The sequence below is a fragment of the Aquarana catesbeiana genome, linkage group LG01 (genome assembly GCF_042186555.1).
Source record: "Aquarana catesbeiana isolate 2022-GZ linkage group LG01, ASM4218655v1, whole genome shotgun sequence".
Lineage (NCBI taxonomy): Eukaryota > Metazoa > Chordata > Amphibia > Anura > Ranidae > Aquarana > Aquarana catesbeiana.
In genome coordinates, this window is record NC_133324.1 from 974,537,395 (window position 1) to 974,564,562 (window position 27,168).

At 43.7% G+C, this 27,168-nt stretch overlaps 1 protein-coding gene across 1 annotated transcript in view; it reads right to left on the reverse strand.

Moving 5' to 3' along the window:
* Positions 1–7,452: 7,452 nt before the first annotated feature.
* Positions 7,453–27,168, reverse strand: part of LOC141128874 (cytosolic phospholipase A2 gamma-like) — a 63,819-nt gene continuing 44,103 nt past the window's right edge. The window contains exons 10-13 of the mRNA XM_073616489.1: positions 21,805–21,900; positions 17,185–17,342; positions 9,704–9,875; positions 7,453–7,625 (exon numbers count right to left, since the gene is read on the reverse strand). Coding sequence (XP_073472590.1) covers positions 7,453–7,625; positions 9,704–9,875; positions 17,185–17,342; positions 21,805–21,900 — 599 coding nt within the window. The remainder of the gene's footprint in view (positions 7,626–9,703; positions 9,876–17,184; positions 17,343–21,804; positions 21,901–27,168) is intronic.

Consider the following 27,168-nt stretch of genomic DNA (forward strand, 5'->3'; position numbering starts at 1 on the left):
TAATCTGTTTGCCTAAGCAGGACAAAGGAATTTTTCATTCTCGTTTCTATGATCATTCATTATATACAGCAAGAATAGAGAAAGTAAAAACTTCCTTTGATTTAGTAACTTCAGTGGGAATGAGGAAGGTCTGTTTCCAATTTATGACTAGCACTGAAACAGTTAAAGCTTTTTTCCTATCCTGCTCACAAACAGAAATCCTGAGTCGAGGTTTGTATTGTATAGGAGGCGACCTTACAGGAATCAGTATTAATGGAGTTAGGAGTACAATAAATTTAACTAGTATGCTTATGAGAAATGTGGGTGTTCTTCCTTTACAATATAATATATCTCAAGTAGATGAATTCCCATGGAAGGAAAGGGCAGACATCATACAAAAGGATAAGGCTTTATTAATTGCTTTATCTGAAGAACTTCAAAAGGCAGAGATAATATTTAGATAAATAATGGTCCTTCTAAGTGTAATGTCCTACATACACAAGGTTAACCACCACTGCGCCTCGGAAACAGTCTAAATGATGATGATCACCAACTAGTAAAGTCTATCTATAGCTGCCACTTAGTGAATAACAATATATGAGTAATATTTCTAAATCTTGTGACGTGACTATGGTGTATTGCAACCCACGTGAAGAATAAAAATGTGGCGCTATCCTAATCACCCTCTCTATGGTGTCACTGTTGACAGTGAATATCCTAATCTAATAAACACTTTTAAAGTGTGTGAATAAAGTAAATAATGTGAAAAATAATAATAAAAAATATGATATATATATAATGAAAACAAAAAACACCATACACAATACAATACCTACAGTGACTCAGTGATGAAATTGCTGGAAAACCACAAATGTGTCACTCATATAACCAAGTGTGTAACAATTCAATGTGCACACTCAACATAAACTACGTGACTTAATAAATAAAAGTCCAAAATAAGTGCACATATGTGTGAAAAAGAAAGTCCGTGATAAAAATGCAAAACAGTTGTGCCACAACAAATCCTTGTAGTTCCTGAAGTTAACTTGAACTTTCCACCACACCTCTGTGTTCAGTGTTCCCTCTCCCAATAGACAGTCTCTTACCAGTCTCTTACCAGCTCTGTGTGCCCCCACTTTCGTATGAGGCTGACAAGCAAAAGAGTTTCCAGGCAATCAGAAGGGGTTAAATGTATTCCATTCAGGGGCTCGTTCCATATGCAAATGAGAAAGAACTCCCAATAGTGTGATAACGTAAAACCTTTATTGTACACACTTCAAAATACACTTCAAAAGATTCACTCACATTGTGTCAACTCTATAACAGCATAACAAAAAATCCACGGCAATCTGTACACTGCAACCTCCACACAGCAACCTGGGTAGGCTTTCCTCTGCAAAGCGCTGCGGTTCGCTTGTCAGGGGAGACGGAGGGCCCATTGGAAGAGCGAGCGAGGAGAGGGTGAGATAGACCCCTTTACACGCCAGCGGCGTCAAGGTCCTCCGCGACCGCATACCCCTTAGGAAAGTCTTAGGAAAGCCTACCCAGGTTGCTGTGTGGAGGTTGCAGTGTACAGATTGCCGTGGATTTTTTGTTATGCTGTTATAGAGTTGACACAATGTGAGTGAATCTTTTGAAGTGTATTTTGAAGTGTGTACAATAAAGGTTTTACGTTATCACACTATTGGGAGTTCTTTCTCATTTGCATATGGAACGAGCCCCTGAATGGAATACATTTAACCCCTTCTGATTGCCTGGAAACTCTTTTGCTTGTCAGCCTCATACGAAAGTGGGGGCACACAGAGCTGGTAAGAGACTGTCTATTGGGAGAGGGAACACTGAACACAGAGGTGTGGTGGAAAGTTCAAGTTAACTTCAGGAACTTATTCTCTCTGGAGAAGAGACGCTTGAGAGGGGATATGATTTCAATTTACAAATACTGTACTGGTGACCCCACAATAGGGATAAAACTTTTTCGCAGAAGAGAGTTTAATAAGACTCGTGGCCACTCATTACAATTAGAAGAAAAGAGGTTTAACCTTAAACTACGTAGAGGGTTCTTTACTGTAAGAGCGGCAAGGATGTGGAATTCCCTTCCACAGGCGGTGGTCTCAGCGGGGAGCATTGATAGCTTCAAGAAACTATTAGATAATCACCTGAATGACCTCAATATACAGGGATATGTAATGTAATACTGACACATAATCACACACATAGGTTGGACTTGATGGACTTGTGTCTTTTTTCAACCTCACCAACTATGTAACTATGTAACTACAAGGATTTGTTGTGGCACAACTGTTTTGCATTTTTATCACGGACTTTCTTTTTCACACACATGTGCACTTATTTTGGACTTTTATTTATTAAGTCACGTAGTTTATGTTGAGTGTGCACATTGAATTGTTACACACTTGGTTATATGAGTGACACATTTGTGGTTTTCCAGCAATTTCATCACTGAGTCACTGTAGGTATTGTATTGTGTATGGTGTTTTTTGTTTTCATTATATATATATCATATTTTTTATTATTATTTTTCACATTATTTACTTTATTCACACACTTTAAAAGTGTTTATTAGATTAGGATATTCACTGTCAACAGTGACACCATAGAGAGGGTGATTAGGATAGCGCCACATTTTTATTCTTCATGTGGGTTACAATACACCATAGTCACGTCACAAGATTTAGAAATATTACTCAGAGATAATATTTAAGCATGAACAGGGAAATCTACAAGTGATAGATCACGAATGGTCAGAGATGTCAACAAATTCATGGCGGTCCAAGTTTAAAAAAAAAAAAAGAGTTTGGGGAAATACCTCAGTAACAACTGCTGCTGGAAATATATTATTGCATTTATTATTATAATATTATGTATTTTATTTCAAATCTGTATTATGGTTAAAATGAAACAATTTTATAAATTAAGGAAGAAATGAAAAAAGGTGAAGAAATGAGGACAGGTATTTTTACTCGGAGAATTACTTCTGGCTCAACTGATGCAATGATTAGCTGTGGTACATCTGGAGCAACCGATTCAACATGTGTATGAAAGGGCCATAAATGAAGTGTGCTTGATTTAGGTAATATAATAAGTTATATTCAGGGGGAATTGTAGAATAATTCTTTACCTCTCTCCTTGGTGAGAGAGGTAAAGAAGAACCCAAAGATCACTGTGGCTGAGCTCCAGAGATGCAGTCGGGAGATGGGAGGAAGTTGTAGAAAGTTAACCATCACGGTGTGGTATACCAAACTGATTTTATCCATAGAAAAGACCTGGAACAGGTCATTGACACTGAGCCTGAGAGTTTTGTGGTGACTCCCACACCTGGCGGCGCTCTAGGAGAGCACCAGGTTATTGCATTTGATACCTCCAGTGAGGAGGAAGCGCCACCTCTAAGGCATCAGTAAATGAGTCTGTCCACATCCCCAGGAACATGAAGGATCCCAGGAAGGTCTTAGGTGTAGAATCACTGCGCCTTTTTATGACAGATATGCTGAGAGAAAGGTTAGCTTGTTGGAGTGTACAGCCAGTGTATATCCTGCCTTCCTCTCCTGTGTTTGGAGAACCTGTACCATAGGGTATGCATAAACAGAGCTGAATATTACAGGCGGTACTATGGCAATCTCTGCAATTTTGGAAGCATGTAATGCAATCGTTGTTATGGAAAGTTGTCTGTGTGTTGGATATTGTCATACAGAGGTTGTGTATGAGAGGCACTCTGGAGTACTGTTGGACAGGACAGAAGTCTGGGTGGAAGTGCCAGAGGGCACAAGTACATGTGGTGTGCTTGGGGTCATCAATCCAAAAGGTGAAATTGGATAGTGAGGATCAGGTATCAGGACAGTCGCTGGAGGAGAATCAATTGGCAGTGGAGTTGGTGGTTAGTGACATTGCCATGGTAGGCAACCACTCCACTTTGTGCGATTCCTCTCCAGATACTGCCTTACAGAACACTGGTGAAAAGAGTTCTGATAAATGTGGCGATACTTCGGACAATGAGGAAAAGTGCAATGCACTGGTAAATGTTTTGGTAACGACAAAAATAAGGGAAACACCTGATGTCAAGTTTAAATGGTTGCTTCTAATCTTAAAAAATACAGGAAGATGAATAATGGTATGACAGACACAGAAGAGGTAATAGGCACAGTTGAATTTGGCCCCCTACAGGTTCAGGAGTGTAATTCTGGGAGAGATTTCCAGAGGTCCAGGAACCTCCCAAGATGAAAGAGTAAAAGGTCTGAGGACACTGGCCCAAAGCTTAACAAGGCGTCATTAAAAGAGTTCAATTCTCAAATAAAAGTGCCCACACTTATGGCTAAAAAGAGGTTTAAAAATGTGACCACTTTAGCAGTAAAGAGAAAAAGGTTGAGAAACAATATCCAAGTCTTTGGTAAGTCTCTTAGTGTTAAAGTGTTCGAAGGTGTGGCCCCAAGGAAAAATGGGCAGATGGCGTTTTTGGAAGCACACCCGTAAAGAGTCACTGGGGTGTCTTTGTAGTACCCAAGTCAGTGTAGCAGGGGGACATAGGGAAAGTCACCTGATAAGACTGGGTTTGGCCCTTGTTCGTGGTAACTGGCACAGAAGTGCCATTTTGAAGAGGTTTGGCTGGCGTGTTATGCCCCCTCCGGGGTCGAATGGGACCGGGGGGGATATGTGGCAGAACATTGCCCTGCCAGGCTCTAGGAGGATGTGACCCAGAATTCTCAACCAGACAGGTTGAGGGGCTCCAGGGAGCTTGTAACATGAAGAGTGAACTGGATTTTCAGTTTCCTCTTTCTTAGAAAGGTCCACTTTGGGACCTGGAGCCCAGGGATTTCTGAGAGATCCAGGTAGGATGAAATCCCCAGTCCTGGGTCCTGATTTTGAAAACAGCCAGCATACTGATTGGTCAGGTGTGTGCTGGGCTTTTATTAGTAACCTGACCATAGTTCTGGGCTCCACCCCAGCAGATAGGAAGTCTGAGTACCAGGAGTCAGGAGGACTCCACATGGGAGCCAGTGCAGCAAGAAGCTGCTAGCTATATGCACCAAGGTGTTTGGTGAAACAGACTGTATGAGACAGACAAGGGCCTGGAGTGTAAGGCCAGAGCAGTGCTGCAAGTGGGAGCCAACTAGGCTGAAAGTCATTTTTGTTGATGGAAAAAGGAATGCTGAAAACCCCTGCGAGGGAAACCTGTTTGCGGAACTTTCTTTTAATAAAAATGGGCAAAGCCCTTAAAAAGAAGAAGAAGAACCAGCAAGTGGCAGTGTCCTTCAAGCTCTAAATCTGATGCTAGTCCTTTACATGAAAAACACACACACACACACACACACACACACACACACACACACTTTATATAGTTCCTAGGCTTCTCCCCTTAACTTATCCTCGCTGCAGGATACTGCTATAATAGCAGATCCAAACTCCACCCATCACGGCGGGCAGCATAGTTAAACCTTCAAAGACCGGGTCCCTTATAATAGGGGTTCCACTTCTTTGGACCTGTATAGGACCCCTCAGGACAACTTTAGGTAATGTAGCAAGACCAAGTCCTGGTTCCTGGGGTCCAGCCCTCAAAATAGAAGAGTTACAGGCAAAACCTCCTTACGCAAGGCCCAGGTACCATCCTGTGGCCGCAGTGGCGTGGATGGATCTGGTTGTGGAGGTTTTTTTAAATCCACCATGGATCCCTCCCGGAGCTCCTCAGAGCACATCTTCACTCGTGACCAACACCTTAGACACTGGCAAAAAAACTGATGTGCTCCTGGAAGGAGGAGGGGTTATATAGGGAGTGAACTTCCTTGATTGGGTATACCAGTGTCAACACCTGAAGGTGGTCCAAAACCCATTAAGTAATTACTTAAGGCTCTGTGTCCCATGATGTACGATAAAGAAGTTGATATTTTTGGAGCAAAGTGTCACTTGAATTCCAACTTAAAGTGGTTCTAAAGACCAAGTATTTTACCTCAAGGCATTATCTGCATGAAGGTAAAAAACTCCCATGATCAGCTCCCCCAGCCCTCTTAAATGCCTGGCTCCTCTTTTGATTCAGCACTGTGCCCATCTTCAGCAGTGCTCTTCTCTCTCCCCCTTCACACAGTACACAGGTGCAGCAGTGGGAGCCATTGACTCCTGTTGCAGCCAATCGAATCTTGTGAGGAGAGTGCGGGGGGGGGGGCAAAGCTGAGCCACACTACATGCGTCTATGGTTGTAAACAGCGCAGCTTAGGAGCATGAGCACAGCCTTGCTATGAGGGCACTCAGAAGAGGAGGAGGAGTGGACAGCAGTGATGGGGGACCCCAGAAGAGGTGGCAAGTGGCTGCTCTGTGCACAGAGCAGGCAAGCACAACTTTTTTTTTTTAATCACTTTAATAAAGAATAGATATGTCATGCTTACATCCTCCGTGCAAGGGTTTGACAGAGTGGACCCGATCTGCCTTTTCTAGAGTCACCTGGCAGAGCTCCTAGCCCCTTTTCATGGGTGCCCCATGGAGATCCAATTACAATGGGGGTACCCGTGTGGGCGCATCACGAGTCCTGCTGCTGCGTCCATTGACAGACAGCAGGACTCGGCCCTGCCCCCCAGCTCCCTTGTCATTGGATTTGTTTGAAAGCAGGAGCCAATGGTTCCCGTTGCTATCAATCTATCCAATGAGGACCCAAGACAGCGCCTGGAGCTGCTGGGCTCATGCTAGGTGTTGGAACAATCAGGCTCAAGTAAGAAAAAAAAAGGGGGGGGGGGGGGGGGGTTGGCTGCAGTGCAGAGCAGAGGTTTTTTACCTTAATGCATAGAACATTTTAAAAGGTGAAAAACCATGGAGGGTTTATTACTCCTTTTAGAAAAAAATATTATGCCTTTACAACCACTTTAATCCGAACTGACTAAGAACATTATAGTTTAAGCCATTATGTCAAGCTCATGAAATAAAAAGAGCAAAGGGGTTTTTAAATGAAGGGGTTCCATTGAGACAGTTATACAGTTTTAGAAGTTGTTGCAAAACTTAGTTTAACCAAAAAATGCACCCACAGTCAACAATACTATTACAGCACAAACCTTGAATATACATTCCTATCCAATGTACAGAAAGAAGACAAACATGGCATTTTAACAAGGTGTCAATTTTATTACCAGATACAATACGTGATTTTGTAATATCAAAATACATTTAGATAAACATTGGAACCCCTTACCAAAAGGCCCTTGCCTGAGTTTGCAGGAAAATAGTTGGATATGCATGATAACCCCCAACCACCAGTGTCAGAACCCAAGATGTCCATCTTACAATTGCATACAGAAAAAGTATATCTAGTGGTACTTGGTCACATTCAAACATTGCTGAATTTTTTAGGATGTATATCTCTTATGTTCAATATCCTCAGTATTCCATTGCCAAATTTCTTTGAGAACTTTTATTCGTTTGTCTTAATGATCCTCTAAACAGATTTTATTGAAAGTTGCGGACATTGCCCGTTATGTCTAGTTATGTCTTCTTGTTACTCCTCCAAACACATTGTTGTATTTTGACATGGATCTCCCCCATGCTGCTCTCCACATTTTTCTTTGCCATGTCTAGCAATTCATTCATCATAGATGTTTCATAGGAAGGAACACTTGTAGCATACTTCTTGCTTAGTGTCTCTATTTTTTCATTGACTGAAAAGAAACATGTAAAAAATTGTGTAATGAGATAAAGAACAATGGAAAAATCAATGAGATTTTTATAAAAAAACCTTCTCTGGTATCTTTCAAAACAGGCCTGCATATAGTTTGACAACCTTATGTTTTTATGAAATATTTATAGTTTATTCACAAGAAAGCATACATTTCTGTGCTTTAGTTCAGTTCATGTCAAAAGGGAACAAAAATGGAATGTTGCAATAGTAACCATGACGTCAATGCATTTCAGGAGCGTGTCCCCCTTCACCAAGGCTTGATAAAGGGGGATACACACCCGAAACACGTTATCATGATTACTGATAAGACAAGCTGTTCTGTGTCGTCCGGCAGCTCTGCCTTTGTTCTCCTAGTAGCCATTGGCTTCCATTCACTATGAGCAAAGCAGATCCATCCAGTCCGTCCCAAGCGGAGAATGTGATCCTCTCAAGCTTTATCCTGTCATACATCTCCTGCCTGTGCAAATTGGTGGCCATTCTCTGTACTCCATTATCCTGCACTGACAGGTGTGGGGGCATGGGCTGCTCTATCCTGGATCATTGCCGATTGGCACATGGAATGCCAACTTACATACAGAGGACTGCTTTACTTCATGGTCACCAGATACCACTGATATGCCCCTTATACAAGGATGGACAAAACACCCGCTTTTTGGTTTGCAGCAGAACTACCGTACAGGGGAAATGTTATAACCTGAATGGCGAACCCCAATTGAAGTCTATGGAAGCCAAACAGGAAAAATCAAATGTGCCCACGTTGAAGGCTTATACGCAAGCAATTGGCCATAAAAAAAAAAAAAAAAAAAAAAAAAAAAAAAGGAGTATGGGGGTCTGGGTACTGCCCTGGGGGACATTTATCAATGCAATTTATTTTTTTTAATGAGTTTTTTTCAGGAGCAGTGATTTTAAGGATGCTTAAAAAAAAAAAAAAAAAAAAAAGTGTGGGGTCCCCCTAGATGTACCCGATACTCATTCGCATGGCGGGCAGAATCTGGGGGGGCCCCCCCTTGTTAAAGGGGGCTTCCAGATTTCGATAAGCATCAACATGGGACCAATGTGCTGTGGAGCAGGGGGGCAGAGCTGTGTACTTTATTCCTGAACCCGACGCCCATACATTTACACAGACTATGGTTTCCGTCAATTTTGATTGCAGTTTACACCATTACCTACCCTCCTTTTAATGTCTGCACAATACCATACTATAGACTTGAATGTAACTTACCTGTATAGCAAATACAGGGTTCCATCAAGTCTATTTGTAGGAGCTGACAGCCCAATACAAAAAAACTTTTGCTGGTCGAGATGCAAACATCAATAGGAGGTGTCACCCATCAGAGTAGGGCAAGTACAGACCTACAAGGGGGTGGGGGGTTACATCTTCTGCTAGCCTGATTGAAGATGTCACTGCCCCACCTAATCAGAGAAGGTTTTGCAAGAATACCAAAAAGATCTCGCTCACCTGTTGCTTGCCAGGCCCCTTTGCCAGCTCCACACTTACCCCATCCAGGTCGCGGCTTCCGCCCGCATCTCCTCCGAGTCCCGGAGGTCGCTTCTCCTCCCAGCCAATCAGGACTTAGGACTCCCAGCCAATCAGGACTTAGGACTCCCAGCCAATTGCGTCTCAGGACCCACTCCCTGATTGGCCAGGAGGAGAAACAGGAAGAATTAGCGAATATCACCAAAACCATACTTTTTGAAGCCAATTCGAGCCTCAGGCTCTAATCACACGCAACAAAAAAAATAAAAATAAAACGTTGGAATCCATGTGTCTTATGCCCTGCATGTAGATTAGGGGCTGGGCACGTAGATTATGGGCATAGCGCCTCTGCATGAGCAGCTGCCACTGGTAGTAGTGGTGTATACTACAGTAATTTCCAGCTTCTAAAGCGATCAGACAGGTATGGCATGTACAGAATTGCATTGGTCCAAGCTGGAACTATGTAGCAATATCCATACCTGGAATTCAGCCTTTAGCATCCACCAAGCTCATAATACAGAGAGAGAGACAACTCCATGAATACACAAGTCTTATTACAGGACTTTACTCTGTAAGCTCACCTCCACAAGTCTGGGTGTTGAACAGAGGAAAGTGCATCACATCGGGCGTCTCATGTCCATCTCCTTCAAAGACGTAGCAGCTTTTAGTTGGAGGGTACTCATAACTTTCTTCGGTATTTACTGGGAAGGGAATCTGGTGAGCCTTACAGTATTCAGCTGTTCTTTTCAAAGTCTAGTTAAAGAAAAAGAAAATTAGAGTTACGCTTAGCGGGAACAGCTTTTCCAGTAGTCTTTCAGGACAGCCACAATGAGACCTTCTCCTTCCTTTGGAAACACTGCAACAGCCGCCATAAATTTTCACCTCCCCCTGCCAGCCTCGGTATTTTCTAGAGCACCACCGGTCAGCTGGGGAGACATGAACACGTTAACATCACATATTACTATTGTGCCTGCGTTTTAGGTCTTCAAGACCTGCCATAAAAATTTGGGTGGGTAATTAGGGCTGTCCTGAAAGACTACTGGAAAAGACGTTACCGGTAAGCGCAACTCTAATTTTCCCTCCCCATCTTTCAGGACAGCCACAATGAGAGGATAAGTGAGCACTTACCACTTCAGGGCAGGACAACGGCTTGCAGAACCTTTCGCCTAAAGGTCTACTCATTTGCCTATACCAGATTCATTCTGTAATGTTTCACAAAGGTGGTATAACTGGACCATACTGCTGCCCTGCAAATCTGCTCTGATGTTGCTCCAGCTCTTTCTGCCTGCGAAGCTGCCATAGCCCTAGTAGAGTGTGCTTTAATTCCCATGGAAGCCCCTTTACCTGCCAGTTTGAAGGCCTGGCTAATGGCTACCCTAAGCCATCTGGCAATGGTGCGTCTAGACGCCTTTTGCCCCCTCCTTGCCCCACCAAACAAAATAGAGTCTGACTTTCTAAAATTGTCAGCTCTAAACACTGTAGGATACATCTCCTTACGTCCAAAGTATGGAACTTAAATTCCCCATCACTTGAGGGATTAGGGCAAAAAGTGGGCAGAATTACCTCCTGGCTTCTATGATATCTAGAAGCCACCTTTGGTAAAAAAGCCGGATCAGTCTTAAAAACACCACAAGCCGAAAAAAAAAAAAAAAAAAAAAAAAAAAAAAAAAAAAAACACACCCCACACACAAAAAGGGGGGGTCTAACTGAAAGAGCCTCAATTTCGCTGACCCTCCTAGCAGTGGTCACTGCCACCAAAAAAACGGTTTTGTAAGTTAAGTCCTTTAGAGCACAATCTCCTAAAGGCTCAAATGGAGGCTTTGTTAGGGCCTGTAAGACCAGGGAAGGGTCCCACTTATGAAAGGAAGGACCAAGCACTGGCCTTTGTCTTGCTAGAGCCAGAGGGCCCTTCTGGTTGAGTTGGCTAGTGCAGCGGTCCTGGCAGACATGCGAACCGACTCAGCAGAAGCATTCGCCATGTATGCTACTCCTCGCAAAATAGTCAGAAAGGATGACAAAATGGTCTCTTTTTCAAGCCCTCAATGTGGGCTTGAATCTGTGTAAGCCAATGTTCGAGATTACGAGCCACCACTGACCGCCATCTCTGGTTTCAGATTGCCCAGAGTTGATACCCAGGTCTTTTTTAGAAGGGAATCAATCTTTTGATCCATGATATCTGTCAGAGCTCCTAGATCCTCGAATGCCAGATCTGTTTTTCTGGAAACTTGCGAGAATGCTGCGTTCAGTTTGGAGTTCTTGTTCCAGATTGACGCCGGGTCATCCAAAAATGGAAACCTTTTCAGGGATCTGGAAAAGGGTTTCCGCTCAGGATCCTGCCATTCCTTTGACAGTCTCAACCAGGACCTCGTGGACTGGGAAAACCTGTTCTCCCAAGCCCTTATACATTTGGTCGAGGAGAGATAGTCTAACTGCCCCCAAAAGGTCCTCTACTTCATCGAGGGACAGTTTGTATCTTGAGGGTCTCCTGGACTCCCAGTCCCGGTTCTCTCCCGATTCGTCCTGAGAACCAGAGGTAGCACTGTCTGGTTCCTCCCTAGCCTCCTCTCTGGAAGGCCCTGCAGTTTCCTCTGCCGAAGCAATGGCCCAAGGTTGGGAAGATGCAGAGCCCTGTGCAAGGGGTGGGGTTGTACTCTGCGATGCAGGTGAGGGATTAGCGGGAAGCTGTAACCCCTCAAACAGGGTTTTAAAGGACTTAAAGGTTCATTACAACTCTGATGCCTTTAACCCTGTCTCCTGCTCTGATGCCCTTTCATTAACTAGTGCATCAATGCAACCTTTATAAAGCACCTTTTTCCCAAGCCACCCCTAGGGTAGCCCTACAAGGGGCGCACTTTCAATTAGAGCTATGCGTGGCTATTTTCTCTTCAGTAGCTTTCTGAAATACATGTAAAGAAAACACCAATCAATATCCCCATAAGACATCACACACAGATGCAACCATGGGGAATACCCAGTCCCTCCTATAGAATAAGGGACTTGGTCCCCCCCCTCTGACCACCTACAGGGGTTGCTACCCCCCTCCCCCTCACTACAGGAAATATTGTGGGGGAGGAAGTCCCAGGTAGAGAGGACCCTTCCCCAGGGTGCCCTTACCTTGGGATGGCTGGAGCTGGCATTGCTGAGCGCTGTCTGAGCATCGGCTTGAGACATGCTGGTGGTGCTGCCTGTGGAGTCCTCTCCCTGCCTGTGCTGTGTATTGACTCATCTCCAGCCTTAGCCTGGCCCTCTATCAGCCCCGCAACCTGGAACCTGAAGTCGGGGGTCAAAGGGAAATCATCCCCCCCCGCCGGAAATGACGTCACCCGCCGTCCGCCTGGTTCCACACTGCGGCCTGTACACTGCACAGGAGGAACTGGATGTCTCCCAGCCAACAGCCCTGTGGCTGAGAGAGGGCCCCCCGGACTTCCACCTGCGCTCGGCGAAGCTGGGGAGACAAACGAAGATGCAACCGGTGAGTACCATTGTGCTGCCCTGGAGAACCCCTGTCTCCTTACCAGGGACTTTTAGAAATGTATAGCCCCCAGTCTGACTGACTTAGGCTTGGTTCCGGCGCAGTGTCTCCACCGGGGGAAACAAATAACTGAAGCTGGCAGGGGGAGGTGAAAATTTATGGGGGCTGGCGCAGTGTTTCCAAAGGGAGGAGGAGGAGCCAAGGGCTTATTGTGGCTGTCCTGAAAGACTGGGAGGGAAAATTACATCAAAATGAACCCATTGTACTCAAATAGTAATGATGGAAGAAGCCTAGGTTCAGTTCATGAACAGTTTTGCAAATCATACTCAAAATTCAGTGAACCCCATTGAATTCTTTTGGGAGGCTATGCTCTACAGCCGTGGCCAAAAGTTTTAAGAATGAAACAAATATTACATTTCCACAAAGTTTGCTGCCTCAGTTTTTATGATGGCAATTTGCAATCTCCAGAATGTTCTAAAGAGCGATCAGATAAATTGCAATTAATTGCAAAGTCCCTCTATGAAAATGAACTTAATCCCGTGAATAAATACTTCAACTGCATTTGTGAAGAAGGCAGGGCCATCTTTAAGATTGATTGGACCCTGGACAAAGATTTTCTTGAGCCCCCCTCCACGCAATTTCGCTCTCCACCTGCTGAGACATACAGTAAATAGCAGTTACTCAAAATCAGATCAGGCAGCGATTGTGATTGGTTGCCAGAGGTTACAGTGTATCGTTACCGTTCACTGACTGGCTGCTAGAGGTTACAGCACATAACTTCTGCTTGTTGATTGGTTGCTAGAGATCACTGTACATCAATACTGCAGAGCCTTACCACTCAATGATTGGTTGCAAGAGGTTAGTGCACATCATTACTGCTCACCGATGGGTTACTAAGGTTTATAGCACATCATGTCCTCACTGCCTGCACACCATGGACTGGGGAGGTGAGGGGACCCATCAATAGGCCAAAAAAAATTATTTATATATATATATATATATATATATATATATATATATATATATATATATATATATATATATATATATATATATATATATATATATATATATATAAATAATTTTTTTTGGCCTATTGATGGGTCCCCTCACCTCCCCAGTCCATGGTGTGCAGGCAGTGAGGACATGATGTGCTATAAACCTTAGTAACCCATCGGTGAGCAGTAATGATGTGCACTAACCTCTGAAGAAGACCATCCAGGCCCCCCCCCCCCATCAGCAGTGTTGGAATTTACAGCACCTGGCTCATCACATCCAGGCCGTTAAAAACCAGCAATTCTAAAAACAGGATGGAAGAACGGTCTATGAAACAGTAGGCCCTTCCTGGGAGGCAGCGGCCAAGGAAAAAAAAATGTCTGCGACCGGGCACACCCGGTCGGCGTACCTAGACCACCAGGACCCAACCAGATCCAATAGAATGACCAGAATCACCACAGCCGCGATCCCGCAAAAAAGACAGCAGAGGCTGGAGAAGGAAAGGCATAGAGCAAATGTGGGTCACTAGAGCTGCCCAGATATGTTTATTATAGGCCAACACTCTAAATATTCCATCCCCTTGCATGATATTATTACACTCATTATGCAGCTCCATCCATTGGATCTTAGCTTAAAAATGAAAATCCAATACTTTACCATGGCAACAAGTAACAGCCAAAATTTAACTGCTTAAACGCTCAGAATGGATATACCACACTGTTTACATAAGCTCCCGTGACCTTGCCAGAAACCCTGGTACCATCCTGTTGAGCCAGGACGCAAAACAGATCTACCTCAGGTGTGCCCTAGCAGAGAACAATATGATGAAACACGGCCCAGTGAATGGCCCACCCTTTACAGTATTTTACTCCTGGAAATCTTATGCCAGAAAGGGCCGGAACGAGACGCTCTGCCCACCGGAGGATACTGGCAACAGCCAGAGCCGCCAAAAGCCTATCTTGGCCCAGACTGGTGAAGGACATAAGCCACTGCCGTTGCCTTGCCCGACTGTAACCGTGCCGGAGCCCCCAAAGTCGATCCTTCCATGGATCCAGAACTAGTCTGTTCGCATGAAGTGCCAAGATATTACTCGGTAGTCCGGATTTCACCAATGTCCAACAACCCTGAGCATCACTCAGTCCTAGGACCTCTCCCACCTGGACATACTGCCATTGGTAGCCACCCTGATCAATACAAGGAGAGAAAGGATTTACCCCACTGAAGAAATGGAGAGTGAAGCCAGCAGAGTAGGAAAAACTCTGGATTCCTAACTCAGCCGAATCCAATTGTCAAGAGACCCTGGGTACTTGTCCCATTATGCCAGGATCTCCCCTAATGGAGCTTGTATGGAACTATGCAAATTGAATCGTCTCAAAAAAAAAAAAAAAAAAAACCCGCAGAGGAGTCCGCCTGCCGGACAGTGAATGAAAGAAATGCAGCATGCAACTTCCGGAGTATTGGCCGGGAGAAGAAACTAACTGGCCAGAGCTGAAGCTCAGGTCAGAGCTCGGGTCAGGCTCAGATAATACAACAATCTGGCAGAGCCAAGCAGACATCCAATAGTATAGCGTCCAACTGAAATGAGTCAAGGTTTGTATAAGAACTACAGTGCTCCTCTGAGTAGCTGAGGAGTCAGAAGAAGACCGTTCGGGCAGCTGGACATCCGTGGCCCACAGTAGGCCGTGGGCTAAATTCATAGGAAATGCTGGAGATGGGTACATAGAATGCACGCATTAGTGGCGTCGCAAAGTCGCATTAGTGGCGTCGATAGAAATCAGAAAGTCCCCCTGACGGAGGAGTGCTACTGCTGTGTGGATGGACTCCATGCTGAATTCCTGCACCCCCATAAGGCATGTACCATGCAAAAAACTTTGGTCTAAACTACGTGGCATGCTCACCAATGCCAGGAGCCTGGCGGACAAGATGGGTGAACTAGAGATACTGTTGTACGAGGAGGATTTGGATTTTGTGGGAATTTCAGAGACCTGGTTCAACAGCTCTCATTATTGGCTGGCAAACATTCAAGGGTATACCCTTTATCGCAGTGATAGAGGGTAAAAAAGGGGGAGGGGTATGCCTATATATCAAGAATAATGTACAAGTGAATGTGAGAGATGACATCACTGAGGGAGATAGTGAGGTGGAATCCCTTTGGGTACAGCTCCAAAGGGATGAAACAAAGGGGAAAATTACTGAGTATGCTATAGGCCCCTTAACCTGAGGGGGGGCAGACCTATCAATTTGGATTAGCAGCAAGGATGGGAAGTGTTATCATGGGGGATTTTAATTGATGGAGGGAACCACGCATTCATTTAAGGCTCGCCAGTTCCTTAATGTCTTGCAGGACAGTTTTATGGGTCAGATGGTAGACCCACCAACTAGAAATAAAGCATTACTGGATCTATTTATTACCAACAATACATACCTGATCACGGATGTGGAATTACGGGACAATTTAGGTAACAGCGATCACAGGTCAATTAGTTTCAGTATAAATCACACAAATGGGAAACAAAGGGAATACAAAGACAATGAATTTCAAAAGAGCCAACTTCCATAAACTACGAACCTTGCTAGAAGGCATAAATTGGGATAAAATATTAGGAACAAACACGGAGGAGAGATGGGTTTGCTTTAAGAGCATATTAAATAAGGGTATTAGCCAATGCATCCCATTGGGTAATAAATTTAAAAGAGTGAACAAAAGTCCTGGATGGCTTAACTCCAATGTAAAAATGCATATAAAAGCAAAATAGAAGGCCTTCAAAAAATACAAGGTTGAGGGATCATCGGCTTTCAGACATAATAAAGAATGCAACAAGAAATTTAAGGGTGCAATAAGGACCGCTAAGATAGAACATGAAAGACACATAGCGGAGGAGAGCAAAAAAAAAAAAAAAAAAAAAAAAAAACCAAGAAATTCTTTAAGTATGTAAACAGTAAAAAAGTAGGAGTCAATCCTAGTAAAATACTAGTAGTGAAAATAAATATGCAGCGCAAATCTATGGAATATCAAACAACTGTGTGGACAATTTCCACCAAATATGTATTTATTCTATGTCAGATGGACATTTTATGGTTCTAAAATACCCAGCCCCCCATTAGAACACTCCGCCCCATTATATGTGTGAAATTAGCCTAAATTATGTAATTGATCAGATGAAAAAAAAAAAAAAAAAAAAAATCAAGTGCAACTGCAAATTCTCAATAAGTGTCTAAATAAAGTGACTGCTTATTTACATGTCTGTGATAGCAAAGGATTCAATATGTTGAAAGCAAAAAACTCTTAAACTTAATTATTCTACACATTATTTATGGTTAAGTTGTAAAGTGCTACGTAAACTGTTGGCGCTATATAAATCCTGTATAATAATAAATAATTATTTTTATTATTAATAATTAGCTCCTACAGAAAAAACGTTTGATTTAATAACCAACCAAAAAAAAAAAAAAAATTATATATTTTTATAAATTATACCCCATCTATCTTCGACTGTGCAAAAACATGTGTGCCATGATTATATGTGGCAAAAATGAACATACATACAACTGGAGAATGGCGAGTTGCATTGCATGACCATAAAATGTAGTTACCTCAAATGGATCTCCTGCACTGAAGTCAAAAGATAAAATCAGATCTACTTTGCGATGAGGAGGCAACACTAACGGGTACGGAGTATTGATTTCCAAACCGGCATCGATCAGATGGATGCGCTCTTTATGAAAGAGGTCACAGCCGTCTGGGATTTTATCTGGGAAATAAAATCAATAAAAATATTACACACAAAAAAAAAAAAAAAAAAAAAAAAAAAAAAAAGGGAATCTTTACAAATATTTTCAGGAAATAAAATTCTCAGGTGCCCAGCCTCCAAGGTTTTTCAAAATGTACAACTTTTATTAAAGTTTCAGACAGGCTTTTAATGCAGAAGAGGGGTCTATGTATAAAATCTTTGTTGTGTGAATAGAACAAAAAACATTGGCACAATCAGGATGAAAAATTCCCACACTTCCTCTATTATGTGTGGTTCCTGTATCAGTGCCATCTAGTTTTCAAAATACATTTTGGTTTGCGAACAGATAATTTTGTGGAAAAAACAAAAAACACACAGCATTATGGCCACTAGGTGGCCCTTACAATATAGGAACACCACATTAGAGAAACTACAAAGATTGTCATCCTGTGTATGTGTACATTTGTCATATCCACAGAGTGAAGATTTTATTTATACATTAGACCTTTTAGTCTTTTGCACAAAAATATGCTTAACTGCTTGTTTGTACACACACACACACACACACACACACACACACACACACACACACACATGAACATACAAATTCAGAAATCTGGAACCAGGTAGAAGCCCAGTCAGTCAATGAGATCAGCAGCCAGTGTGGGAGCTCTTGAATGCCACATCTCTGGAGTGGAAATTACATGTCAGATTTTTGTCTTCACTTTAGCTCCCAGTTTTAAAGCTGCCTTGTACCCAGAGAAGCAACTTGCTTGAGTGCATATTAATTTCCTACATCCTTGGCTGGGTGTCTCTTGGGTAGGATGGGTTTTTTTCTGTACACCAGTATTGTCTTTTTGGAAATCTGTCTTTGTTCTTAGCAATAGGCTTTCATTTTCTGCAGCCTCCAACACATCCTTATGAACCTTCTACCATGTGAACAAGTTCCACATGCATAGGTAGGGTTTGACATTATGGTAATTAAGAGGATGGCAAAGGGTACACTTTTCATGAGCGTGGCCTTTTTGTTGTTACAGCCCACCACGCTCCAGTTCTCACTCTAGAAAGTCTTGAAGAGCATCTTCATGTCATGGCATAGAGGAAAACGGCTCTTCCAGCCCCCATAGCTCCTGCCATAGATATAGTTCTCATAAGCAGAGATACTCCTCCTCCCCTGAGCACTCATTGCAACCAAGAGGCAAGAAATGCTGGTCCTGCAGTGCGGATCCTTTACCAGATAAGCTCATGAAAACTGCTTCCAGGACCTCTTTAGGGACAGAGACTTTGAACGTCAACAAATCATCTCCCTCGAAAAAGGTAATTCAAGAGTTGCTGCTGGAACTCTACTCACTTAAAAGTTAAACACAGCCACTTCAAAACATTCCAGACATAGGTCCAGTGGCTAGCTCAGAGCATCTCATAAAACCCCTTTAACCAAGGAGTTTCCAGTCACCTCTCCAAGAGACATTAAGTTCTACACAGAGGGTTCATTTGTCCAAAAATGTCCACCCCTACTGCACATTCAGCCCTTCCTGATACAGAGGAGAAATCAGTTTGATTCCATGGAGTTGGAACAGGACTTTTCAGGCTTTAATTTGATGGCTCAGCCATACATTAAAGCAATGAAGCAGGCCCTGGAGTGGAGGAGCCAGAACCCCCCCCCCCCCCCCCCAACATTAAAAACCTACTTTCCATTCTTGAAAAAGCAGTCCTCTTTCTTTCCCTTTGACAGAAAATAAAGATTTCACTCCTGATGATTGGCAGAAGGGGGATAAGAAGTCAACTGAGTAATTGTTTGCAGAAATTGCATCCTGTAGCAGAAGAAGTTTCCTCCCTGGATAATACCCCAGTAGTGGATGGGGTGGTCATTAGACTGACCAGAAATGTCACTCGATGGAGGATTTCATGTTCTTTCAAGCTGTCTTGGATAGGAGGATTGAGGTGAATCTATGAATGTCATACCAGGCACCTGTAAACAAACTATTGCTTTGACTTTGGTAGCCAGAGCGATGAAGGTATGAACACAGAATTTGCCATCTCCCAGGATCTTCCCAAGTATCAGGTCACTCATGCCTTAGATGAGCACAAGTTATGGTGCACTTCAAGAGAGGCAGTGATAGATGGCTTTCAGTCAGCTTCTAGAGTGATGCTACATTCGGTGATGAATAAAAGGGCATTATGGCTTAGGCCTTGGTTGGCAGACCAATCCTTAAAACAAAGTTGCCGCAAATTGCCTTTTGATGGCAAGTTTCTCTTTGGTCAGAAGTTGGATGTGGCAATCTCCAGGGTTGTAGGGGAAGTCAGCTGAACTACCACAGGACAAAAAGGTCAAGGCACCAGTGGGTTTGCCTGGTAGGAGCTCCCAGTATCGATTGAGACAGGGCCTTTTCGGCAAAATGGATATAAAAAAAGTGTGGAAGGACACAGGCTATCCTTTTAAAAGACACAGAGGCAAAAGGTTGGCCACAGTTCCATCAGACTCACTGAAGTCTTTTTGATGGGTGGCCATTCTGAACAAGTGCAGTAGGAGCCAGGTTGACCAAATTTGCAAATGGTATGGGCGACCCGTTGTCAGGATCTGTGGGTACTTTACACCAATTTCTTGGTGTCCCTCCAGAACAGAGCATGCATTAAGCCTTAACCAAGATATCCTTCCAATGTTCTGTGGCTGCAAATGTTCCAGTCCCCTTCTTACACAGGTTTACAGGATTTTACTCAATTTCTTATACAGAATAAAGACAAGAGAATGAAGGCCTGTGATAGACCTAAAGAAATTCAATTGTTTCATTTGGGTAGAAAAGTTTAAAATACAAATCATTCAAGAGAGCCAGCCAAGGAATTGAATTGTTTTGGTGCATCTACAAGACCCCCTACCTCCACATTCATATCCTTGTCTCATTCCAGATATTTCTCTGGGGAGAAGAGCATTTTCAGTTTGTTCACCTTTCAGGCTCTGCACTTCACCCAGAGCCTTTACAAAAGAGCAATATACCAAAAGAAAGCAGTGCTAGTTACAATAACAAAAGTGTGAAGTAATACAATTGATGCAGAAATAAAATATGTATAAAAACGTGAAAAAAAAAAAAAAAAAAAAAAACCACACTTCAAATTTATTGTGTAAATAAGATCCACCACTAAGTAGTTAAATACGCCTCTTAACATATCGCCTGAACCATTAAATTAGAAAAAAGTTCATAAGCATTTTGCATAACCGAAACAGAAGCAATTCCATAAACCAGGTCAGCAGCTCCCAGCATCGAGGTCACCAGTGAGAAAGATGCCGAGTCCGGCCAACTAGAAGCACAGACCCCCGCCACCATGTAATGTCACAGACAGGCCACACCCTAACCTTTTACAAAAAAGTGCTGATTGCAGTTCTGGCCCCACTCAGGGAACAGGGCCTTCAGATTCATCACTACTTGGATGACATCCAGTTGTGGCACAGAAGATCAACTCTTAGTTCAAATGGAAACTCTTTTGGCAAACCCAAGGAGCTTTGGCTGGACAGTTAATTCAAAAGAGCCAGTTAAGGCCCAACCTGCAGATGACCCATCTAGGGGCTCAGTTCCAGCTGGCTACCTTTTCAACAGGTAGTAACCAGTAATCAAGGAGAGATCCCAGGAGGGCGAGGTCTTCATTGGTAAGGAGTCTCCTGGGGACACTGTTATTGTGTATCCTGATGCTACCCGGGGCCAATACTCAACTTATCAGAAACTCCTCACAGTTGCACAAGTCTCTGGTGGGAATTATGGCAGGTGACCCTCACTCTGTCTACTAGGGCCGCAACCCTGGACCATTGTTACTACTGATGCCAGCGCCAAGTTAATTATTTGATTGCAGGTACTTATTTAGCACTGTCAGTTTACACAGCTCTTATACATATATATTGTGCATATACATCAGTCCCTGCCCTCAGGGAGCTTACAATCTAAGGTCCCTAACTCACATTCATACTTTTAGGACCAATTTAGACAGGAGTCTATTACTCTATCACCATATCTTTGGAATGTGGAGGAAACCAGTGTACCTGGGAGGAAAACCACACAGGCACAGGGAGAACATGCCAAGTCCAGGTAGGTAGCGTTGTGGTTGGGATTCAAACTGGCGAAACCTAGGGCTGCTAGGCAGAAGTGATAACTTCCCATGTTGGGATGCCTCCTATGACCATCTCAAAGTGTAAGGCAAGAATAGTTGGTGCCCATTTTTGTAGAAGTCTGAGCATCATTTATGACACTATCTGCATTGTTGCCTCACCCAGTGACTGTGCAAGGACAATAAAGCAGCAGTGTCATACATTTAGAGGCAAAGGGGACCCACAGTGGGGCCCTACTCAGGGAGGTAGAACCTAGCTCTGGCCAAAGAAAATTTCCAGGATTAAAAGAGAAGTATTTTTCAAAACTGAGACAGACCGTCTTTCCAGATCCCAGCGAGCGATTCCTTCATCAAGTAGCCTTTTTTTTTACAATGTCACACATATGCTCACATTTGCATTCGTAGAGGAAATTGTTTGTCGTTCCCCATTGCCACTTCACAAAACAAGATGCAATGTTCTTCATCACTTTAGCATTTTCATAGACACCTGGAGAAAAGAAAAAAAAAAAACAAACATTCATGAAGCAACCTGTGACAGTTGCCAGACAAGAGAAAGAAAAAAAAAAAAAAAAAAAAAAAAAGGAAAATCACCATATCAATTCAACAACCCCTTTTCAGGGGCCAAAAAAAAAAAAGTTTACTGCATTTACACTGGCTTAACTTGGCCCCCTGAAAGAGTTATGCCACGTACACATGAGCAGACTTAACAGCAGATTTGGTCTGGTGGACTTTGAAGGACTTTCCTACACATGATCAACCAAAGTCCAACGGATTCGTACGTGATGACGTACGACCGGAATAAAACAAGGAAGTTCATAGCCAATAGCTGCCCTAGCATCGTTTTTTTGTCCGTCGGACTAGCATACAGATGAGCGGACTTTGACCGGACTCGAGGCCGTCGGAAAGATTTGAAACATGTTTAATTTCTAGGTCCGTCGAACTTTTGGAAAAAAAAAAAAAAAAAGTCAAATGGAGCCCACACACGATCGAATTATCCGACGGACTCCGGTCCAAGTCTGCCGTAAAGTCCGCTCATGTGTACGCGGCATTACAAGCAGCAAATCATGGATCTATTTTGTATTGGCTTACCCGAGTCCAAATTCCTAAGCCCCAATGAGGGGGAAGTGTGTTTGGCTCCTGAAATGCACTAGGTTTTTTCCACTATGAATCAATTAAATTAAATATCATGGACGCTTGTTCGGTTCATTGGACTTTATATATTTCTATTTGAACACATGGAGCTTTGAAGATTGGCTTTTACATAGTTACATAGTAGGTGAGGTTGAAAAAAAAGACACAAGTCCAACCTATGTGTGTGATTATGTGTCAGTATTACATTACATATCCCTGTATGTTGCAGTCATTCAGGTGATTATCTAATAGTTTCTTGAAGCTATCAATGCTCCCCGCTGAGACCACCGCCTGTGGAAGAGAATTCCACATCCTTGCCGCTCTTACAGTAAAGAACCCTCTACATAGTTTAAGGTTAAACCTCTTTTCTTCTAATTGTAATGAGTGGCCACAAGTCTTATTAAACTTTCTGCAAAAAAGTTTTTCTCCCTATTGTAGGGTCACCAGTACAGTATTTGTAAATTGAAATCATATCCCCTCTCAAGCGTCTCTTCTCCAGAGAGAATAAGTTCAGTGCTCGCAACCTTTCCTCATAACTAAGATCCTCCAGACCCTTTATTAGCTTTGTTGCCCTTTTTTGTACTCGCTCCATTTCCAGTACATCCCTCCTGAGGACTGGTGCCCAGAACTGGACAGCATACTCCAGGTGCGGCCGGACCAGAGTCTTGTAGAGCGGGAGAATTATCGTTTTATCTCTGCAGTTGATCCCCCCTTTTAATGCATGCCAATATTCTGCTTGCTTTATTATTAGCAGCAGCTTGGCATTGCATGCCATTGCTGAGCCTATCATCTACTAGGACCGCCAGGTCCTTTTCCATCCTAGATTCCCCCAGAGGTTCCCCCCCTAGTGTATAGATTGCATTCATATTTTTGCCACCCAAATGCATTATTTTACATTTTTCTACACTGAACCTCATTTGCCATGTAGTCGCCCACCCCATTAATTTGTTCAGGTTTGGTGAATCAATGGTGAAGTATCTACGTGTTCTGGTAGATCATAAGCTTAATAGCATGCAATGCCAGGCAAGCAAAATCCTCAAAATAGGCTATCCCCACTTCAGTCCATCATGAACGCTGCTGCCAGGCTCATCCACCTCACAAACCACTCAGCGTCTGCTACACCCCTCTGCCAATCCCTCCATTGGCTGCCACTCAGTCACCGAATTCAATTCAAGATACTAACTATAAATCTTACAAAGCCATCCACAACCTGGCACCCAGCTACATCTCTAACCTAGTCTCAAAATACCAACCTAATCATTCTCTTGGATCCTCCGAAGACCTCCTGCTCTCAAACTCCCTTGTCACCTCATCCCATGCTCGCCTTCAGGACTACTCCAGAGCCTCCCATCCTTTGGAATGCTCTTTCCCAATCTGTCCGATTTTCTCCTACTTTATCCACTTTCAGACGATCCCTGAAAACTCATCTCTTCAGAGAAGAATATCTGACCCCCACTTAACAACTGTACATTTATCTTCTCAATTAGCACATCACCCACAGTTACTACTTCTTGTATCTCTTGACCTTCCCTCTTAGATTGTAAGCGCTAAGGAGCAGGGCCCTCCGATTCCTACTGTATTAAAGTGTATTGTACTGTCTACCCTCAAGTTGTAAAGTGCTACGTAAACTGTTGGCGCTATATAAATCCTGAATAATAAGAACAACAAATACTTTGTATGAAAGATAAGGACTCCTGAGAGAGAGAGATATCTGTACAATTTGTAAGACCTCATTTGGAATATGCAGTTCAGTTTTGGGATATTGGAGAAATGGCAAAAGTGTAAAGAGGCATGAAGAAGCTCAGCTATGAGGAAAGGTTTAGAGGAACTAAATGTATTTTCTTGAGAAGTTAAGGGTGGATCACCATGAATTAATACATAAGGGGGATATGATCACCATGTATAAATGCATTGGGGGGGGGGGGGGGTGCAAGATATCCATGTATAAATACATTGGGGAAAAAAAAAAAAAAAAAAATCCTACTTTGGTGTTATTTGTGCCCATGAAAACGACACCAAAAACTGGAAAGCTCCCCGTGTCGACCAACAGAAGCCTCAAAACTACGTTTCACAAGACTGTCACTTACCAGAGTTTGGAAGGGCGTTACAAACTCCTCTTTTAAAAAAAGGTGTCCTCAAGAGATGTCTGCTCTATCTGCGAGGACGGGATGAGTCCCGAGACTTGTAGCGGTGGTCAAGGAGGATTGCCAACCAATAGTGATCCTTCTCCTTGAGGCCACGTATTTTCAGTTCCTTTCACAGGTTTTGAAGAATGAGGGAGCCCATGCACCGCAAATTTGCAGAGGCATGAGAAGCAGAGTCCCTGATGTCAATTAGGATTATAGTATCTGGAACTGCCTCCTCCCAGTCACGTACTACTAAGGGTTCTGGGAATGGAAAACCATCTGTTAAAGGTTGACATATGTCCTCCTTTGCTTCAATGCCTCCAAAACTGCCAGAATCTTCCTCTCCCTCTTGTGTGGTGTCGCAAGAATGGTATCTGCATAAAGTGGGCCTTGAGAGGAAAAGAAGTCCTCCTCTTCCTCCCGCTGCTCTGCCTTCAGCTCCCGGCCCATAATGCCATTAAGAGTATGCTCCAGCAGGAACAGAATAGTGATTGTCACTGATGCATGCATCGTCAGGGCTCACCGTCCTTTTGGCCTCCTCAAAATGGTGGCAGTACAGTGCATGCATCCTTTATGAGCAGCCACTGGCGTGGGGGTAAGAAAAAAAAAAAAAAAAAAAAAAACACCCCGCCCTGAGCCTGCCATTCTCACGCAGGTACTAGTTGATGGCATTGCCACAGTAGAGTTCCACCTGATGGGCAGGTCACAAATTAGGCAGTTTACGAGCAGGTGGAATTCCATCCAACTGAGCACTGGCTGTGTATGACCACCTGAAATGGCTACAAACTCTTCTGGCCTGCTTTAGCAGATCTTCCAACCCTGGGTACCCATTTAAGAAATGCTGCACCACCAAATTGAGGACATGTGCCAGGCATGGCACATGTGACAACTTTCCCCGTCTAAGGACGAAAAGGAGGTTCCTGGCTCCAGCTGCCGTGATGTGAACCACCTCTGGGCATGTCCATGCAGTGCTGCAAGAATCTGCTCTGGTGTGATTCCTGTCCTCGACACTGGCTGAAGCACTGCATGGTACCTTTTAGCCCAATGTATTGAATAACCCCTTGAATGCTTAGGGGGTACTGATAAACGGGCAAAAAGTCCAATGTTTATCCCACACTCATCAGCTTGCCCAACACTACACTCTAGATCAACTGTAGGTATGGGATTGTGTATATGGAGGTTTTTTTATGAATTTTTTTTTTCTATGGGTTGAATAGATGGACTTGGTGTCTTTTTCAACCTAACTATATGTTGTATTCGTGTAGCACTTTGTGCATTTCCTCAAATAGACTTGAAAAACATTTGTACATATTTTGTCTACATTCTATAACTTTTGTAAAGCTCTTCCCTTTAATTATAAGCTCTCCTATTTAGTTTTTTTTTCAGTCGCCATTTTAGATCACAAGCCAGGGCCGGACTAGCGGTAGGCTGCCTGCCCTAGGGCCACAGAGCCCCTCTCCCACCTAGTTTGTCACATACAGCGGGAGTGCTGTGTATAACGGAGCTGGGTCTGTGTGTGTGTTGGCGCTGTAACAAGGTCCCGCCCCCCCAGACCGTCTTGTGTGATAGTAGATTAAATCAGTGTTCTGCCTATCACACAAAATGGTCTAGGGGTGTGTCATCAACCCTGTCCTCAGGGCCCACTAACAGGCCAGGTTTTCTGTATTACCTTGGGGAGATGTAGATTAGAATACTGCAATCACTAAGCAGCAATTGATATCACCTGTGATGTATTTCAGTTATCTTGCAAACCTGGCTTGTTAGTGGGTCCTGAGGACAGGGTTGATGAGCACTGGTCTAGGGGGGGGGGGGGGCGGAACCTTGTTACAGCACCGACAACACACACAGACCCAGCTTCGTGATACACCGTGCTCCTGCTGTATGTGAGATCCAGGGCAGGCAATGGTGAAGCTGCATTCAAGGACAGTGAGGTCGCACTGATCTCTTGCATCATGTCTGCAGTCTCTAGGGGGGAGCCTACAGAAGAGTCAAGAGTGGGAGTGCTGCCAGGTTGGGTGTCATGGGAGAAGTCAGACGTGCTTGGATTGTGGAGAGGAGTCTATGGGATAAAACCAGAGCAGCCGACTGACTAAGCCCTGCACGGTGCACCTGAGGTGGTCAGTGACAGCGCCACCAGGTCGGTCTGAGGGGGGAGGGGGGGGGGTCATTGATGTAAGGAGGGGGAGTGAATACAATAATGTAAGGGGGCACCGATATTAAAAGGTTTTCCCCTTATCAGTAACCCCACCCCCTGACCTTTATGTATTCTTTCTGCGGAAGGTGGTCTCTGGTCACCAGAGTCCCTGGTGCCCCCCTTTATGATTGACCACTTTGTGTATGTGTATAGTGCCAACAGCTTGGGAGGGAGACCACACAATTACGATACAAGATAGGAGGGCCCTTCTTCCAAGAGCTTACGACAGGGCCGGACTGGGAATAAAAACAAGCCCTGGAAAAAATGTCATACCAGACCCATAGCATTATCTAGGTTTCCCTTT